The sequence below is a fragment of the Zootoca vivipara genome, chromosome 13 (assembly GCF_965207765.1).
Source record: "Zootoca vivipara chromosome 13, rZooViv2.hap1.1, whole genome shotgun sequence".
Lineage (NCBI taxonomy): Eukaryota > Metazoa > Chordata > Lepidosauria > Squamata > Lacertidae > Zootoca > Zootoca vivipara.
In genome coordinates this window covers 6,954,695-6,970,484 of record NC_142596.1, presented here as the reverse complement: position 1 = coordinate 6,970,484, position 15,790 = coordinate 6,954,695, and the positions used below count along the sequence as shown (strand labels likewise).

Sequence of the window (15,790 nt, the reverse complement as noted above, 5' to 3'; positions counted from 1 at the left end):
TGGCGCAGTCCGTCAGGGTCTCCGACCACAGAGAGGCTTTTCCCTGCAATGCTGCTTTTAGAAACAAACCAAGCAACCAACAGGAGATGCTTCCAATTTGGGACCTTCAGCATGCAACGCAGCTGCACTTGCAATTAATATATCCTCTCCTGCCCAATAAAGCCCATCCCACAGGCTGTTCCAGCAAGGATGAAAAACCTCTTAATTCGCCACCATGCAGGAGGTCCAGTGTAGGGAAGAGTATGGGGATGGAGAACCTCTGGGGCTTTCCAGGGGTTACTGGACACCAGATTCCATCAGCTCCAGGAGCTGCCATGCCCAGTGGTCAGGGATGATGATCAGGGGCGGAGCAAGCGGGGCCGTACGCCCCGGGCACTGCCCTGGAGGGGGTGTCACATGGAGCCGCACCCCCACCCCACGACCAGTGCCTCCAAAGCTGTGTGCCTCGCTCCAGCTACAAACTCCAGGTAAAAAGCGCTGAGTGGGCTTTTTACCTGGAGTTTGCAGCTGGAGCGAGGCGCGCAGCTTTGGAGGCACGGGGGGGCGGCGATACCCCACCACGTAACAACACATGGCAATTTGCCGCCCCAGGTGTTGCGGCGCCTCGCTATGCCCCTGATGATGTTGATGATGAGGGCTGGAGACCAACTATATCTGAAGGACCACAAGTGTTCCCTCATCCCACTTCCACCCTCCATGGTTTTTGGGACAGCTTGGAAGCAGAGAAGGATAACATGGGAGAGAAAACAACTTGTGTGTGCATGCACAAGGTCCAGCCTTCCCTTAACACCTTTTAACTATGCTTTTTTAGGCCTCAGTGATGTGTACAGAAGGGTGCAGTAATGTAATGTGAAATGCTAACCATTTATAGAAGGCGGCTGTGACTGTTAAGGTTTGAATTTTTCTTCCAAGCATTAGTGAAAGGGGGTGGTTCTCCACTGGTAGAGAAGAAGTGAGCCACACCTGCCTTTTAACACCCAAGAGGAATGTGAAGGTTGATTAGAGTTTCATCTGCCCATGATGAGTCAGTCATAAGCAAAGAAAGTACATTTCCCTTTAAAGAGAGAGCAAGAAAACAAAATAGCCCCAGGAAGGAAATCATTAAACAATCCAATTATAGTATTTGCATTTTTCAAGTATGCACACAAATCCTTCAGCCTTTGCAAACCTCATGCCCTCTGGGTGTTTTGCACTACAACTCCCATCAGCTCCGATAGCCTAAGGACAGGAGGATACCAGGTTGGTGAAGGCCTGGGACCTAGAATTTGACTGCAGATGGATCACCACCACCCCCGGCAGACCTCTATAGACCAGGGCAACCTTCAAAGGGTGAAATGTTATTAAGTCTTAGAATAATATAATTGGAAGAGACCACAAGGGCTATCCAGTCCAACCCCCTGCCAAGCAGGAAACACCATCAAAGCATTCTTGACATATGCCTGTCAAGCCTCTGCTTAAAGACCTCCAAAGAAGGAGACTCCACCACACTCCTTGGTAGCAAATTCCACTGCCGAACAGCTCTTACTGTCAGGAAGTTCTTCCTAATGTTTAGGTGGAATCTTCTTTCTTGTAGTTTGAATCCATTGCTCCGTGTCCGCTTCTCTGAAGCAGCAGAAAACAACCTTTCTCCCTCCTCTATATGACATCCTTTTATATATTTGAACATGGCTATCATATCACCCCTTAACCTTCTCTTCTCCAGGCTAAACATACCCGGCTCCCTAAGCCGTTCCTCATAAGGCATCGTTTCCAGGCCTTTGACCATTTTGGTTGCCCTCTTCTGGACACGTTCCAGCTTGTCAGTATCCTTCTTGAACTGTGGTGCCCAGAACTGGACACAGTACTCCAGGTGAGGTCTGACCAGAGCAGAATACAGTGGTACTATTACTTCCCTTGATCTAGATGCTATACTCCTATTGATGCAGCCCAGAAATGCATTGGCTTTTTTAGCTGCTGCATCACACTGCTGACTCATGTCAAGTTTGTGGTCTACCAAGACTCCTAGATCCTTTTCACATGTACTGCTCTCAAGCCAGGTGTCTCCCATCCTGTATTTGTGCCTTTCATTTGGCTGGCTTCTAGGAAGGTTTTTAATATACGACGTTCTCTAGATGTGCCCTCTAGATGTTTTGGCCACGCTGACAGAGGCTGATGGGGAGGCCTAAGTCCAAACATCTGTTGGGCAGCAGAAGACACACATCTTGTTGCCACTTCAACCACAGAGACAAGCCAAGTTGACAACCTGGGCACAATACAGTGCAAGGAAATGGGAGCTAGGCAACCTCTGGGCCCTCCTGCTCATCTCAAGCAAGCTTGCATCAGGCAGGGGAGGCCTCCCATGAGGCAACCACCTTGAGCAGGAAGCAGCAAGAGAGGCCCAAGTGACAGAAATTAATGCAGCAGCAGCAGCCCAGCCCTGTCCCAAACACCCACCCCTTTGGGTCTCATGGCAACCAGTCCTGTGACAGCAACCAGCAACCACCTGGGAAATTGATGTGCAAGGAAGGGAGAGGGGGAGGGAGAATGGCTTTTACCAGAGCTGTGGACTCAAAGGTCAGCATGGAGGGACCAGAGAGGGATCTAAGAGACACCCTTATAAGACCTGCCTATTGGCGCTGTGGTTAAACCACTGAGCCTAGGGCTTGCTGATCAGAAGGTCGGCGGTTCGAATCCCTGTGACGGGGTGAGCTCCCGTTGCTTGGTCCCTGCTCCTGCCAACCTAGCAGTTCGAAAGCACGTCAAAATGCAAGTAGATAAATAGGAACCGCTACAGCGGGAAGGTAAACGGTGTTTCCATGTGCTGCTCTGGTTCGCCAGAAGCGGCTTTGTCATGCTGGCCACATGACCTGGAAGCTATACGCCGGCTCCCTCGGCCAATAATGCGAGATGAGCGCGCAACCCCAGAGTCGGTCACGACTGGACCTAATGGTCAGGGGTCCCTTTACCTTTATTGAAAGAGCAACACTGCAGAAGATGGGACAGGACACCTAAATATTGGCAGGCTAAAACTGGGAGAAGCTAAGTTGGATAGGGCTTGTGGGTTTAATTAAAGAGCCCCTACTTCCCCACCCATAAACTGAGCACGAAGGTAGCACCACCAGCAGGCCCTTACTTCCCTGGGACTGGGAGCGCAGAGACTCCCCACCCCCCAGCAATTTTCCTGCCTCTCCTTTCTACCTCTATCCCCTTAATGATGTGTGTCTGCAGACAGGCCTATTTGTTCTTTTTTGTGGGGAAAGAAAAGTCTCTATGAGACAGATTATACAGTTCATATTAGATCAAATACAGTATGTGGGTTATTTAAATGCTACCCAGCAACATGAGGAGGGGGCAATCAAAGCCAGTCCCATAAACAAACTCCAAGATCCACCCGTGGATCGTGTCTTTATTTGGATCAATCAATATGTCACAAAAGTGAAGCAGGCTTTTGACTTCTCCAGAACATCAGGCAAGATGTTGCGCAACGGCCAAACTATCTTTTGTCACAGTGGAAAAGCAGATGCCCAATGTGACCTGGGATTGAAACAAACGGGTATCTCATACATTTACTGGACTCAGATTCCTTTTGAACATGGCAGCAAAGCAGTGGATTTCTCTGTGTAATGTGTGGAACAGCATGTTGCAAGACTTGAACCTCAAATGCAAGAGCTGAAGGTGCTTGTTGTTGTCTAAAAGGCCAGACTCTTAACATTAATTCTCTGCACAGCCATGATGGACTGGGCTTCATGCAGTATCCTGAAGGGTTTTGTTTTTTAAAAAACAAATGTGCAGACCAAGAGGCGAAAACCAAGAGAAATTTGTCTCTTGCACACATTTTGCTGTGCTTTAAATCCCCGATGGTGGATACTTGATTTCAAAGGATGCAGCTGCACGGCACATCACAGATAAAAAGGGCTCTGAATCATGGCTGCTCAATGAATTTATAAAGCAGGTCTGCAGCATCAATCTATTGTGATCCATCAGGTTTTGGTACTCGTAATAAGTTGCTAGGAGCCAACAAGCTCTTACTTTTCTTGGCTGGAACTGACATCTTTCTGCCCAATTAAGGCTGTAGACCTAGACACAATTATCTAGAAGGAAGCGTTATTGGAATCAATGGGAGTCACTTCCAAAGAAGCAGAGTTTAGCTGAGGGTGCAAAGCTATTTTTGCTTTAATCCAATTCTTCTCCTGACGCAAGGAAGATCCTAGGCCTAGTCTTTCATAAGATCAGGAGTGGGGAACCCAGTGCACTCTACCTGCCATCAGCCCCAGATAGAAAGGTCAGGGGCAGAGGATGATGGGAATCGTAGCTTAACAATATCTTAAGGTTCCCTACCCCAGTGTGAGATTTTGCTCTTCCATTTTTCCTTTTAAGCACACCCTAGGCTTCTATTTTAACAAAGCCAGCACCTATCTGATGGAGGTTGCAACCATTAATGTCCTAGCAAGAAGGCATCAAAAGTGGGTCCCACTGGAGAGGGCATTGTTTTTGTGCCACATGGACTCCCAACAGGAGAGAGGTAAGCAGGCATATGCTTCACTTTGCCTTTTGCAATCAATGCAGCCTGATACATCTCTACTCCAAAACAAATCCTTCTGAGTTCCAAGGGATAGGACTGCAGTTTTAAATGTGTTCAACTTTTGTTGGAACATGCCCTGAAAAGAGTGTAGATTTTGCTAAAGGAGATGCATGAGGAACTTGGTTGATGGTCTCAAAAGAGCCAAGAATCCCGTGACAATTAAAAAACTTAACAACTTTAAGGCATAATAAACTTCCACGGGCTGAAGCCAGTCACAAGCCTCATCACCTTTTGTGCTGCAGTAAACCAACACGGCTCACCCTTTGGAGATTAGCACTCTGGGATGCTTTGAAATTGAAAGTGTGTTGGTTGGTTTGTTCAAAACATTTCCATGCCACCTCTTCCCCAAAGTCCCAAGGCAGCATATGTTTTAAAAGACACAGCAATCAAGAAAATTAAAATGATTAAATATGAAAAGCATGACCAGTGGAGGTCGGTCCATTAAAGCAAATGGCACAGTGCCCCACCACCTCCCCCTTGGGCCTTCACACCTGCATTCTGCCAGTACAGCTGTCTCTGTAGGGCAGTGCCTCCAAACTAAGGCCCGGGGGCCGGATGCGGCCCATTCACCTTCTAAATCCGGCCCGCGGACAATCTGGGAATCAGCATGTTTTTACATGAGTAGAATGTGTCCTTTTATTGAAAATGCATCTCTGGGTTATTTGTGGGGCATAGGAATTGTTTCATATTTTCCCCCAAAATATAGTCCGGCCCCCCACAAGGTCTGAGAGACAGTGGACCGGCCCCCTGCTGAAAAAGTCTGCTGACCCCTGTACAGTAGGGTCTGTGTCTTCCCCTGCCCTTCCTCTGGCTAAATTGCTTCCGTCTACCTACTAGGCAGTCAGTCCCAGTGAGCTCACAGGGGCTGACAGGGAAGTCTGCCCAGGCTTGCCACCTTGGGGAAACCGGAGAGGTGGTGATGCCCACAAAAACAACTGGTAGCCCCCTACAGATTTGGGGGTCATTTGAAACCAGCTTCAAGGCAAGGGGAGGCACCACTTAGAGCAGCGTTTCTCAACCACTGTTCCGCGGCACACTACTGTGCCACGAGACGGTGGCTGCTGTGAGGCAACGAGAAGGGCGATTTGCGGCCACCAATAGGCAGCGCTGACCCGCCGGAAAGGAAGCCGGCCGGGTCAGTCTGGAGGGCGCGAGGGCGCGAAGGGTGTTTCTTCGTCATCTCCTCGCGCTCGCTCCCTGAGCGAGGCAGCGCTTCATGGCCGAGGCCGCCTCCTCGCGCTCTCCCCGCGCGCTCAATGGAAAAGGCAGCGGCGGCAGCGGCGGGGACTCTGGAGCAGCAGCAGCCCCGTCCAGCGGCGGCAGTAACAGCCGTAGCAGCAGCCGCCCCACCTCGGCGGGCTCCTCGCCATACTCCTCCGCCAGCCGGGGAGGGCTCTCGGGCCGCCAAGGAGCGACGGCGGCTACACCAGCGGGGAGGCCAGAGGGAGGTGGCGGTGGCAGCAGCAGCCCTAGCTCAGCCGCGGCCAGCCCAGGAGGGAGCGGGGGGCTGGCGGCAGGCAGGACGACGGAGGCGGTGCTCGAGGGCTCTCTCAGCAAGTACACCAACCTCATCCTCCCTATTCCTCAGTCCCCCACCCATTCCCAACCCCCAGGATTTGCCCCGTCTTTTAATGGTGGTGTGCCGTGTGATTTTTTTGACGGAATAAGTGTGCCGTGGCCCAAAAAAGGTTGAGAAACACTGACTTAGAGGCTGAAGCTTCCCTCCCCCGCAAGGCAGTGCCTGAAGGATGAGTGAAGGCTTCCTTGGGTCAAGGCCCATCATCTGCTCACCCTTAAAGTGTCCCCCAAAGGTCCTGGATTTGTTTTGCTACAACAGGCTCTACAAGAGCAGCTCTGTATCCAGTCTCAACCAGGCAGCAGCTGCCACAACTCCTGCGGCTTTGGTGCCCTCTGGCGGCCGGCCACTCAAGGATTCCCAAGATCTCTCTCCAAAGTCCCCCCCCCCATGCACAACTGTGAGTTCAGCTCACTTTAGCCCGGAGGGGAAGCCAAAGAGTCTGGCTGCATCAGGGTCAGGCCAGAGGGGCCCACCCAGTCCAGATGCCCCAAATCTGAAGAAGCTGAAAGGCAGGATCTGAGCACAACAGCAACACTATTTCACCTGCAGTTCCAAGCAACTGCCATTCAGCAGCATACTGTTGCTGTTGTTATAATTACTAAATTTGTATACCACCTTTCATCCAAAGATTCCAGGGTGCTTCACAACAGAAAAAATACAAAATGAGAATACAAAATACCACCTCTGGCAGCGGAGGTAGAACATGGCTGTTGTGGGTAGTAGCTGTTGATAGCCTAATAATAATAATAATAATTTATTTATACCCTGCCCATCTGGCTGGGTGGCTTCCAACAAAATATTAAAATGTAATAGTCCGTCAAACATTTAAAGCTTCCCTAAACAGGGCTGCCTTCTCCATGAATTTGTCCAATCCTCTTTTAAACCATCCAATGTGGTGTAATGGTTAGCGTATTAAGACTACTGGGTGACCATCTATTAACCCAAGCTACCACACAGAGAGTTGTTGTGAGGATGAAATGGGAAGAACCATGTGCATCACCTTGAGCTCCTTGGAAGATAAAGTAGTATATAAATTTAATAATAAAAAATGGTGAGCTTAATTATGTGAAGCAGTTCTTCCTTCTGGTTTTCTTGAATCTGCCACTGGGTCCTAATGTTATGAGAGAAACTCAATTATGTGTCATGCATTATTTTATAAATCTCACATCACCTCTTTCCTTTTCTCCAAACTAAAAAAGCCCCAAATGCTGCAACCTTTCTTCACAAGGGAGGCACTGCATCCCCTGCCTTGGTCATTCCATTTGCCCTATTTCTGACCTTTTCCAACTCCACAACATCCATTTTTAAGTGAGCCAAACGACACACAGCATTCCAAGTGTTGTCTTGCCAGAGGTCTATTTTATTTTATTCTTTTAGGAATTTATATCTCGCCTACTGACCAAAGTTCTTGAGGCAGCTTATGGTATGTATTCAAATAACAATTTAAAGGGCAGTGATACAACAGTCACTAGCTGAACAACTCAAGTCTCTGCTCCTTTTTTTCTTCGGCATCCCAGCCATGTCAGTCCCATACAGAGGATGTCCTCACTGTGTGGCTGCTGGTGTCTCTCACAGTGTGACAGCTGCAGCAAAGATATCACCTACCTACCTCCCAGTTCTTGGCTGTTCCAACAATTGTGGCTGTCGTGGTTTGGCACTGTGCTGGCAGGTATATATTCAGCCCCTTTCCTGATGATCCCTTGCACATGGCTTATGGCACGTTGAATTTTTCAACTTTCAAAAAATATGACTTGGGAATTCAAAAGGTCCTTTCTTTTAACATAATTTAGTTTGGCTTGGTAACTCAAACGTGTGTAGAATTGCATAGGAATCATTAGAAATGATTGCCTAGTACTTGACATTTTATTACATATACAGTAAATAGCATTATTTATTTATTTATTATTACTTGGTATTACCTGTCATTTTCAGAACGTAAAATTAAAATTATTTGGTTTTCCAAAAACAGCTCATCGACTTCATCAAAAGTTGATTTAACAAGCTAAACGCTGCCCAACCGCATAAATAGCAGCATATTTGAATCCTTCGCACCCAAAAACGTATTTTTAAAACTCCTCACCGAATGAATTTGCAAAAATTCAGTTTCACCCCCTAAAGTGACACGCGCTAGGCATCTGCTCTTTTCGCATTTTTTTTGAGCTCTCCCCGCCCCCACAAAAAAAATCCCCTTTCCCGCAATGTCAACCCCCAACCGCTGGGTCAGTTGAACTGGTGCTGACTCCTCGAAAGGCGAAAACGTGTTAAAGTCGAAGGAGAACCGGGGTGGGGAAACGGCGGCGTTCAGAGGGAGGCCGAGAGGCCTTCCCTTCAGTCCACATCTCTTTCGCTTCGGAGGGGTTTCTTGGCAGCGCCCGTGCGCCGGGTGGGCTTCCCATCGTGGGGTGGGGGTGGGCGCAAGAAAGGAGCCTCGTCGCGGCCGCGGGGGAAAGCAGGCCACTCTCCGGCTCAGCCGAGGCGGGTCCCGGGGGGCGGCTTCTCCTCCTGCGGCGGCGGCGGCGGCGGCGGCGTGTCCCGGTCAGGGCCTCCCGCGCGTGGGCCGCCTTGGAAGATGGGCTGGTAGATGTAGATGCCTCCCGCCACGCCGAGCCCCGTGGCCAGGAGCAGCTGCCCGAAGGACAAGCTCCGCCGCCCCAGCATGGCCTCCGCGTCGCCTCTCTCGCTCTCCGCGGCTCAACTCTCCCTCAGGCAGCAGCTCAACCGGTGAGGCTCCAGGCGCCAGAAGTCGCGCAATAGTCGCAGCCGCGGCAGAGGACACGCGCTCTCGCCCCGCTACTTCTCGCGAGAACAGCTGCTGGGCGCCGAGATGCACCTGCGCAAAGGAGGAAGTAGCGGTCGGCTTTTGGGTGCGCATGCGCTCCGACGGAGGAGGCTGCCCGCCCCACCCCCAGGAAGGCGGAAGTGGCCGTCCTGGAGCCGCTCCGGCGTCGCCATGGAACCCGCGCGGGGGGTCGACGGCAGCGGCGGGAGGCGGACCCTCCCGGTACGGCTGCGGAAGCGGAAGTCGACGCTGTACAGGCCCGCCCCTTCCGGGACCCTCGCTGGGCGGGGTGCGGGTGAGAGGAGGCAGTGGTCCACCTCGCGGGGCTGTTGTGAGGCCAAAGTAACAGCGGCCCGCTCGCTGGGAGAGGCATAAGCAAACCAAGCCTCTAGTCAGGAGGGCTGCATCCTGCGGGCAAAAGGGGTCCTTTCCAAGATGGATGCCCCTTTCCCGCAGGGGCCGAGTGACGCTTGGGGGCGGCCCGTCCGAGGAGGAAGGAAGCCGGCGGCGTGCACGTCCAGCGCTGCCTTGTGAGCCCAGGCCCCAGACCATGCCCAGAGCTGCCTTGACCAACACCTGCAGGGCCAGAGGGAGAGGCCACTTCATGCACGAAGCACATTTCCAGCCTCCCTCCCACCCATTGGGGGACTCTTGGGCCCCTGGGATGTTTGTCCCTCAAAAGGCAGTGAGGAGGCCCCATCCCTTGGGAAGATCTCTTGCAGAAACTCCGTGGGAGGCACGCAAGGCTGCACTGATGCCTATTCACATCCGTGGCCCTTGTGCAAGAGAACTTCCTGCTGGGTTACACGGTGCTTGAATGGGGGCAGGGAGGACCTTTGCACTTCCTGCCTCTGCCTCCTCCAGCACCAAGATGCCTTGGAGATGACAGCGTTGTTGCTGCCACATGGCACCTGATGGGCAGGAGCTGGTGGCTTTGGTGCTTTCCTTTTGTAGATCTGTGGCCAGAGCGAAGCCCTGGTGGCTGGCCAGAGGAAGGCCAGTAGTGCATAGCAAGGGCAGCTGTGGCATCTTGCTGTGTATAGTCATAGCTGTCTCTCAGGCACTTCCATTCTCCTTTGAGACCATTAAAGGGATGGCTGCTGAAAAAAACCTGTTGAAGTCTGGAGACTTTGCCCTTGCCCCCCCCCTTTGAGGCCACCTGCCCCAGGTTATTGCAGCCTTTCCTGGTTTAGCAAAGGTAGCATTGCTACCGGTAGTCAGGGCCCTAGCAGGTGACCCTTGTGGGGAAAACTCCAGGACTCAGGAGCCTGGAGGATTCAGTGCTCACTTAGCTCTCTAGATGTGACGGCAGATTCATCTCTGAAGAGCCTCTTTTGTTTCAGCCCATTCAAAGAGAAAAAAGACAATCAGTTCTAATGTAGAGAAAAGTCAAGGTTCCCCCCCCCCCCACCATCAAGGTTCTGTTTTGCTAAGGTTGTGGTGCAAAGGCCAGTTTTAGAGTTGTCTACAAACTAAGGGAAAGCTCAGTCGGTAGAGTATGTGACTCTTAATCTCAGGGGCATGGGTTCAAGCCTCACATTGGGCAAAAGACATTGTAGGGGGTTGGACTAGATGACCCTTTTGGTCATTTCAGACCCTGCAATTCTTTGATTATGTGATGCTAAGAAATCAATTCACAGCTTCGTAGGCAGGGCAATAATTGAAATAAGACTCCCAGAAGGTATCTAAGGTTTATTTATTTGCATTTGATTATAACATAACCTTTAAAAAATCCCACTGCGCATGAGGTTAATCCCATCTGCTTTTTTCCAGCTCTTGTTGGGGAAAACCTTTATCTGTGCTTGTTTACCATCACGGTGAGGCTACTAAACTGCTTCTTAGTCCAGACAAGCTTTGTCCCAGATGAATATTGGCAGTCACTTGAAGTTGCACATCATATGGTTTTCAAATATCCTTTTTTATGTGGTGAATTTTTAAGTGAAAGTTTTCCCTAGTTAGGACTGGTCAGAAGTAGGTCCCACTGAGCAGAATGGAACTCGCTTCACCATAAAGTCAACATGCTTTGGACTGTCTTGTTGGGCTGCACAACTTGAGAGTAAATCCAAGTTCAGTCCTAGGAGTGGCTTGCTGCCTGCACTCCTAGGGCATCTACTTTGCTGAAAAAAATCACTTCATCTTGGGTCAGGGCCTGAATAAGAGCCTCTTTGGAAACTCTACCTGTGTGCAGCCTTGAATTCTGGGATAGTGGGATGTAAATTTATGAAGTAAAGGAACAAGTCTGTGGTTGAGCATGTTATGGCTGGGTTAAGGTAGCCTGTTAGAAGAGGCCTAGGAACCATCATGTAGGCTGCCTGGAGTGTATAGGTTCAGGCTTGGAAGGATTCTTATTTTATCACATTGTCACAACTGGGCCATTCTGACTGTCAGTTGTCATGAAGCGTTAGGCAGTGCAGAGGCCCCTGAAGCTCAGGTGTGGGGCTTGGATGGTTTCCTTGAAGTCCTGCCCATTCCTTTCCCTCTCCCTCCAGCATGCTCTGAGATACAAGGAACTTGAGACGCAAACTGGTATTGGAAAAAGGCTCTTGCCTGCCACAGGAACGTGCCAGCTGGATGACTCTTGACACATCTGAGATGTGGGTTTGGGTGGAACAAGATTCAGTTTTCCAGCAGGTGGGGGGGGGGTTGTAATTAAGGAAATTGTCAAAGGCCCTAAAATATTTCATTAGTTGAATTTTGATGAGTTCGTTGGAGGTTGGCCACAGAACACCATGCTCCATGCCTTTTCTTTATGATTTCTTTAATGATAATAATTATGGCTATTTGACCTGGGAGTGGACAGAAGGTCTGCGGAGCCATCTCTACCCTCTGCTGTTTGCAAGCATTTATAAAGTGTTGCACCTGCTTAACAAGGATGATGTTCAGCTGCTGGTGAGTGTGGACTTGGGTGTCATTCAGCTGCTGCCAGAAACACATTAAGCATTTTGCTTTTGTGGCAGGAACTATCTAGTTATGCTAATGCTTCATCCCACAGTAGCTTATCTCATGGCGCCTTTGCTGAGGATATGCAGGCTAATACCCAGAGTTGGTGGGAAGAGGGTTGGGGATTGTCCAGTGGTAACATGGAGAAGGGTAGGCAGCAGCCACCCTCTTTTAGCATGGTGGGGGGCAGTGATAGTTGGGGGGGCTGTTGTCTGCTGTCAGTCTGTCTCTTGCTTTCCTCATCCCTGCTTCTGGCTGCACCATGCAAAATGAGTTAGGATCTGGTAGAGAATTCTCTCAGGCCAAGTGGTACCCTTCTCGTGCACTTTTGGGTTTAATGGTGCAAACTGGGAGCAGGAGAGAGCTAGGAGTGAAGGAGCCCCATGCCTTGCCTGCTCTGGCTTTCAACATTCCTGGAGATGTATTTGCAAGAATGGGACCTGGGGTTCTTTGAGGGGGCCTCAGTCATGGGGTCAGGACCAGGAAGGCACTGCTTTGTGCCAAGATCTGAGCCTTGGGGCCAGTTCACTGCCATTCAGCAAAAGGCTCAACAGCTTCAGCAGATTTGTGTGGCCTCTTTATCCTTAGCCCCTTTGCACACACTTTTATTGCTGGTGTCCATGGGAAGGAAAGTGAGTTTACATTGTGCTTAAGGCACACAGGCCACATTACAGCAACAACTGAGGAAGGAAGGAAGAAAACAGAAACCTAAAGGGTGGCAAAGCAATCAATAAATGAAGTTTGTGTTGATTTGAAAGCGTCATCTTCCTAATTGGGGCTTGTGTGTTCCCTCACCAAGCACATCCATGCATGAGTAATCCCTCCTCAGACAGGAATGGTTTGTGCTCTTCCTACCCTAACAGATCTGGCTCCCTAGAATTGCACAGGCCCTTCTGGCTGCGTTGGCAGACGTGGTGTTGTACTCCTTGGTGAAGCGACTGGATGGCACAGAGGTGGCCAAGTGGGTGGTGAGTTCCTGTCTGCCTCCCTCTTTCTTGGGCTGCCGGCTGGGGGGTGATGAGCACCTGATCCTTTGCCTTGCCTTGTGATCCTTCTTTCCCTCATCCCACACTCTTCTCCTCCCACCTTGTTTTCAGTACTTTTGCCAGTTGTGTTCCTGGTTCACATGGTACTGTTGTACCAGAACTCTCACCAACACCATGGAAGCCGTTCTCACCACTTTCGCTCTTTACTACTATCCCCTGGAAGGCACCAAGACAAAGGGGAGCAGGTGAGAATACCTATGGATGTCTTTAATAGCCACTAAAGGGGCTGGGGCAGACCCCTGGCACTTACGGTAATTAAAATGTTTATAATGGTTGGCTTGGGGAAATGTCACACACTTGTTGAGCTTCCTTATGCTTGGCTTTCCCCTCACACAGCATATTTCCACCCCCAGTTTAGCTATTTCTTTGTATGTAAATGGGGGTCATCCAGTAACCAAGCACTCTTTTCGCCATTCAAGCAAAAACACCACCCTTGTCCTTTTCAAATGTGTTGTTTCCTGAGAGGCAAAGGAATGGGTTTGCTTTAAGGCATTGCCCAGCTCCGGATTAGCAGGGCTGTGTATAGATAAATGCAAAAGCTCTCACATCTGTCTGTCTGCCTCTTCCTTGTTAGCAACATGTTATATAAAAGACTGCAGTCCTCCACACACTTACCTGGGTGTAAGCCCCATTATACGCAGCAGGGCTGCCTTCCAAGGCATCCCCATAGCTGTGAAACAGGCTGCAACCCTCCTCCTCATCCCCCCCATGGCCAGGCTCCCACACCAGCCTGGCTGGCTTTGCTGAAGCTGCCCCCCAATGTTTCTGCCCTCACCGCTGCCTCTTCTTTCCAGCATCCCTTACTTGACCCTGGTTGCTCTTTCGTTTGTGATTCGCCCAACCGCTCTCATTCTGTGGGTGCCTTTGCTGCTCCGGCACTTCTGGAAGGAGCCCCAGAAGCGGCACCTCATCCTGCACAGCTGCCTCCCAGTGGGGTAAGGGCGTCTCTCCTGAATCTAGACCTGGGTGAGCTAGAGTGCCCCAAATAGCAGGAGCAGAGCCAGGCCACAAATGATGTGCAGAGCAGCTGGCTCAGCTTGCTTGCCAGGAGAAGGACTGTTCCTCTGGCCAGGAGATGCAGCTCCCACTTTGGGCAGTGTGGAGCAGGCCCGTGAATCGGTGCCAGGAGCCTGTAGGAGCCGAACTCTTCATGGGAGGTGATTTGGCCTGCTCCACAAGGGAGACTCCAGGGAAGATAGTTGCTGGGTGCACCCCAAGAGGTCCCTCTTTTCTCCAGTGTGTTCTTTCTTGACAGATTGATCGTTCTGGGATCCTCTTTAATTACTGACCGAGTATTTTTTGGCAAGGTAAGTTGGCATTCACTCAGCATTCTGAGATCAGTTACAGTGAGTTGTCCTATAGATGGTGCCACAGACTTTCCCTAACCAGATGCCACACCTTCCTGTGGTTGTTGCCATTCTTGCAGGAGGCTTGGATGAGGGGGTGCATTTCCCCTTCCTGCTTGATTATTGCACCCAGATTCCAGAAGAGCTGTAATGCACCAGACAGGGGAGTTTCACTTCTGTCTTCACCCTCCCCGCCCCCCCATCGCCACTCCACCTGGCAGCTCCTCTCCCTCAGCTCCACGAGGCATATCAGCACTTGTGGGATCAGGGCTGACCTGTGTACTTGCCAGCTGTGGCCAGGGTGGCTCAGGCAAATAGAAACTTGTGCCGACAGTGTGATCCTGGCTTTGAGATTGTCTGTTTAAGCAGCTGGGCTGCTTTTTATCTAATGCATTTGTTGGGCTGTCAGATAGGAAACTCATGGTGGCGCAATTTGCCCGGCTGGAAAGTGCCGGGCTGAAGTTTCCCAGCCAGGCTCTGCTCTTGCTGAGGAATGTGCAGAGTTGGAGAGCAGCGCTTGTGGCTTGCTCTCCTTCCCTGACTTGAAATGAGAAAAGCCAGAGAACTGCAAGGGAAGGCAGCAGCTGGGCAGGCAGGGGACATTTCCCCCTTGGCTACTTCCTGAAGAGTGGAGCAGGGCGGGGGTGGCTTTTACATCTGGCTGTTTACGCTCTGCCCACTTGTCCTCTGGTATAGCTGCTGACACCATGCCAACAAGGGCATCCAGGTGATTGCCTGGACTGTGGGCATTTCCTCTCATCTCCTCCTCTCTCTTTCTCTCTCTTTCCTTTAGGAGCGCAAAATGAATAAGCAACTTAAAGCAGTTCAGTAATCCAGCCTTGAACACAAGCGCTCAGACTTTAGTAGGTTGCACTTTCTTTCTTTTTGCCAACAAACAGGCGAAAGAGGGATGGAGTATCCCATCCCCATCTCCACCAGCCACGTCCTCTTTGGAGAGTTCTGGCAATTAATCAGTGACAGGGATAGTTAAGAGATGCTTAGGCTGTGTTGATAGATTGGGTGCTCCAGATTTCAATTCCCTTGGAAGTGGGGCATGTTGAGGAAGCCACCCTAAGCTTACAAAAGCATTGTTAGGACAAATACACCCCTCCTCCCCCCTCCTCCCACAGTTCTCCTGTTATAAATAAAGCCCGTCTTGTTTGCTTGCTGCTTCTTTGCTCCTGCAGTGGGTCCTGGTTCAACTGAACTTTTTGAAGTTTAATGTGCTGCAGAATGTAGCCACCTTCTACGGATCCCACCCGTGGCACTGGTACTTCACCCAGGGCTTCCTTGTGGTCCTTGGCCCTCACCTCCCCTTCTTTCTCCATGGCTGCTTCCAAGCATCAAAGAGGCATGGCATATTCCTGGTGGTGGTGCTGTGGACGCTGGCTGTTTACAGGTAGGCTTCCTTCCACACTACAGAACTCTGTGCCAGGTATTTCCAAAGACCCCATGGTGGATTTCGCCTGTAGAGGTGTTAACTGTTAAAAAGATAAACATGGAGGGGAGGAGGGCCACCTACGAGGAGATCTTGATGAA

General features: G+C 50.6%; 1 protein-coding gene across 4 annotated transcripts in view; it reads left to right on the top strand.

Moving 5' to 3' along the window:
• The first annotated feature begins 7,482 nt into the window (after positions 1-7,482).
• PIGB (phosphatidylinositol glycan anchor biosynthesis class B) overlaps positions 7,483-15,790 on the top strand; it is a 15,604-nt gene continuing 7,296 nt past the window's right edge. For 2 of the 4 annotated variants that reach the window (XM_088657140.1, XM_035130825.3), the window contains exons 1-8: positions 7,483-9,214; positions 10,693-10,828; positions 11,691-11,808; positions 12,723-12,827; positions 12,957-13,090; positions 13,700-13,840; positions 14,161-14,212; positions 15,439-15,650. In XM_088657140.1, the coding sequence (XP_088513266.1) occupies positions 8,965-9,214; positions 10,693-10,828; positions 11,691-11,808; positions 12,723-12,827; positions 12,957-13,090; positions 13,700-13,840; positions 14,161-14,212; positions 15,439-15,650 (1,148 nt within the window). In that variant the 5' untranslated portion in view covers positions 7,483-8,964. Of the gene's footprint in view, positions 9,450-10,692; positions 10,829-11,640; positions 11,809-12,722; positions 12,828-12,956; positions 13,091-13,699; positions 13,841-14,160; positions 14,213-15,438; positions 15,651-15,790 lie in introns of those variants that run through there. The other 2 variants (XM_035130826.3, XM_088657141.1) reach the window with 2 other exon arrangements.